General features: G+C 41.0%; 1 protein-coding gene across 1 annotated transcript; it reads left to right on the forward strand.

Annotated features, from left to right (window-relative positions):
- The first annotated feature begins 247 nt into the window (after positions 1-247).
- LOC106764573 (ethylene-responsive transcription factor ABI4) lies at positions 248-1748 on the forward strand. Its single transcript, XM_014648841.2, has one exon. The coding sequence runs from the start codon at positions 423-425 to the stop codon at positions 1377-1379; it is 957 nt and encodes a 318-aa protein (XP_014504327.1). The 5' UTR covers positions 248-422; the 3' UTR covers positions 1380-1748.
- Positions 1749-2330: the final 582 nt, after the last annotated feature.

Here is a 2330-nt window from a genome sequence, read left to right on the forward strand (position 1 = left end):
CTACTTAGCTGACACTTACAGCTATTTTCTTTGTTTTTTCAAGAACAAACTTCCAACATCAGTAGAATTTACGACACACTCTCATGCATATATTTATAAAGGTAATTAATTTAAATAGATTATATAATTTGAATTGTGGGTGGGAAAGTAGCAGTAATAATTTTAGAAAACAGTAAAGAGATTGGGAAAGAGAAGGAAGAAGAAAAGAAAGAAGGGAGTTTATTTATTCGATGAGTGAGTGGGGTGCTTTTTTCTCTCTCATGTATAAATTGCATGTTACACCGCCCTATTCCACCATTGACAGGGATGACATCGAAACCCCTTTCAGCAGAGCCTACTCTTTGGACTAATCAACATCAACGCTGAACGAGGTACCCAAGGGTCTCCATCTTTCCCCTCAGATTAAAAACTGGGCCCAACCAATGGCCTCTCTCCAACCTCAACCCCAAGAAACCAAACCCACCGTCACCACCGCCACACCCTCCACTCCCACCCAGACATCTATCACCACCAACAATACTACTGCTCGAAAATGCAAAGGCAAAGGTGGCCCCGACAACAACAAATTTAGGTACCGCGGCGTCAGACAACGAAGCTGGGGCAAATGGGTCGCCGAGATCCGCGAGCCACGTAAGCGCACGCGCAAGTGGCTCGGCACCTTCGCCACCGCAGAAGACGCCGCCAGAGCCTACGACCGTGCCGCCCTCATCCTCTACGGCTCCCGTGCCCAGCTTAATCTCCAACCCTCCGCTTCCTCTTCTCACTCCTCCTCCTCCTCTCGTACCACCTCTTCCTCTTCCACTCAAACCCTAAGACCCTTGCTTCCTCGCCCCGCGGGCTTCGCTTTCAATTTTCCCTTCCACGCCGCCGCCCTTCCCTACCCTTATATCACCACCTTCAATTACACCCCGCAGGCGCTGTGTCCTAATGAGAATAGTAATAATACAGTGCATGCTCATCATCACCATCACCATCACCGCCCTGAGGAATCGGTGCAAGTGCCACATGCTCTATCAACATCATGTCCAAAGTCGGAATCCGATGTGAGTTTAGGTGGGGATAATACTACTGTTAATAGCTCCAGTAGATCAACCTCGTACCAAAGACATGGTTCCGAGGATAATAAACCCGTGCATGTGCGACATGAGGATTCTTCGAATCATCAACAACATCAGAACGGCGATGCGGATGGAGTTAATTCCGTTGTGGGTTCGGCGGAGGGTTCTCAGGCAAATATGGAGGCTTCCGAGGATCCCGATCTGTCGTTGGTGGGGACAGTGGGGCTTGGATCTTCTTCGTCCTTGTGGCCTTTGGCGAATGAGGATGATTACACTGATAATTTGTGGGATTATAATGATCCTTTCTTCTTTGATCTTTAGAAAAATTTTAGTTCCGATTGCTTGATTAGATGTGTCTTCGGAAGATCACACACAGATTGAAACTATTGTGAATAAAAAGTGTTGCAGACACGACGCAGGCAGACGCTGACGCTCAAAGTTTATTGCTTGTTATTACTAGTATTAATGATTAACTGTGGATACTGAAGGTGGTAGAAATAAATTAGTTTTTCCAGTTTAGATTTAGTGCAGCTGGAAAATAATTGCTGAGAACTCGAATGCATTCTTGCTGGTGCTTGGGATGAATCCAGGGTTATCTTACAACATTTGTCTCATTCCAAATTGAGGTAAGCCTTTTCTATTATTTGGATTTCAATGTATGATAATACATTTACTCATTGTTGTCCTGGATCAAATCTCTTATTTTTTTCATGCAATTTTAACTCTTGCAACCATTAATGAATGAAAAAAAGAATACATGTTTCTCTCAGTTTGTCTTTTTACATGTCTTTTCTCTTTATTCATCTAATTATTATTGATACAAACATTCTCCAATCTACACTTTTGTGTTCTTGCCCTTGCTGCCTAAACTGATATTGATCTGGGAAGTGCTTTGTAAAAGATTTGAAACTAGTTTAGTGGTTACAAGCTCTTCAGGACTACTTAAATTTATCGTAGTGGATCTAATTTACCTTCTTAAGATTTTAGTAGTTTAAGTTATTTTTAGTCATTTTGGGAAGTTTTAAAAGTAAATGTATATATATATATTATTAGCAAGTTTGATCTAATCAAAGTTTAATAAATTGGTATTGAATGATAAGGAAGGATAAATAGTAAATGTTGAAATTGATTTTGAAATCGGTTTCATACTTACTTGGTGATACTTTTCTGTGTTATTTAAAAACATGATTCTGGTGTACTTTATAATCTCAATCTAGAGGGAAAGAATGAGTGTTGCCTTGTTAAATTTAGTTTCAGAAGTTTATTTAAAAG

Source organism: Vigna radiata, chromosome 6 (genome assembly GCF_000741045.1).
Source record: "Vigna radiata var. radiata cultivar VC1973A chromosome 6, Vradiata_ver6, whole genome shotgun sequence".
Lineage (NCBI taxonomy): Eukaryota > Viridiplantae > Streptophyta > Magnoliopsida > Fabales > Fabaceae > Vigna > Vigna radiata.

What these genes read in the sequence shown, in the direction of transcription:
- LOC106764573 (XM_014648841.2), top strand. Translation starts at nt 423, where the DNA reads ATGGCCTCTCTCCAACCTCAACCCCAAGAAACCAAACCCACCGTCACC.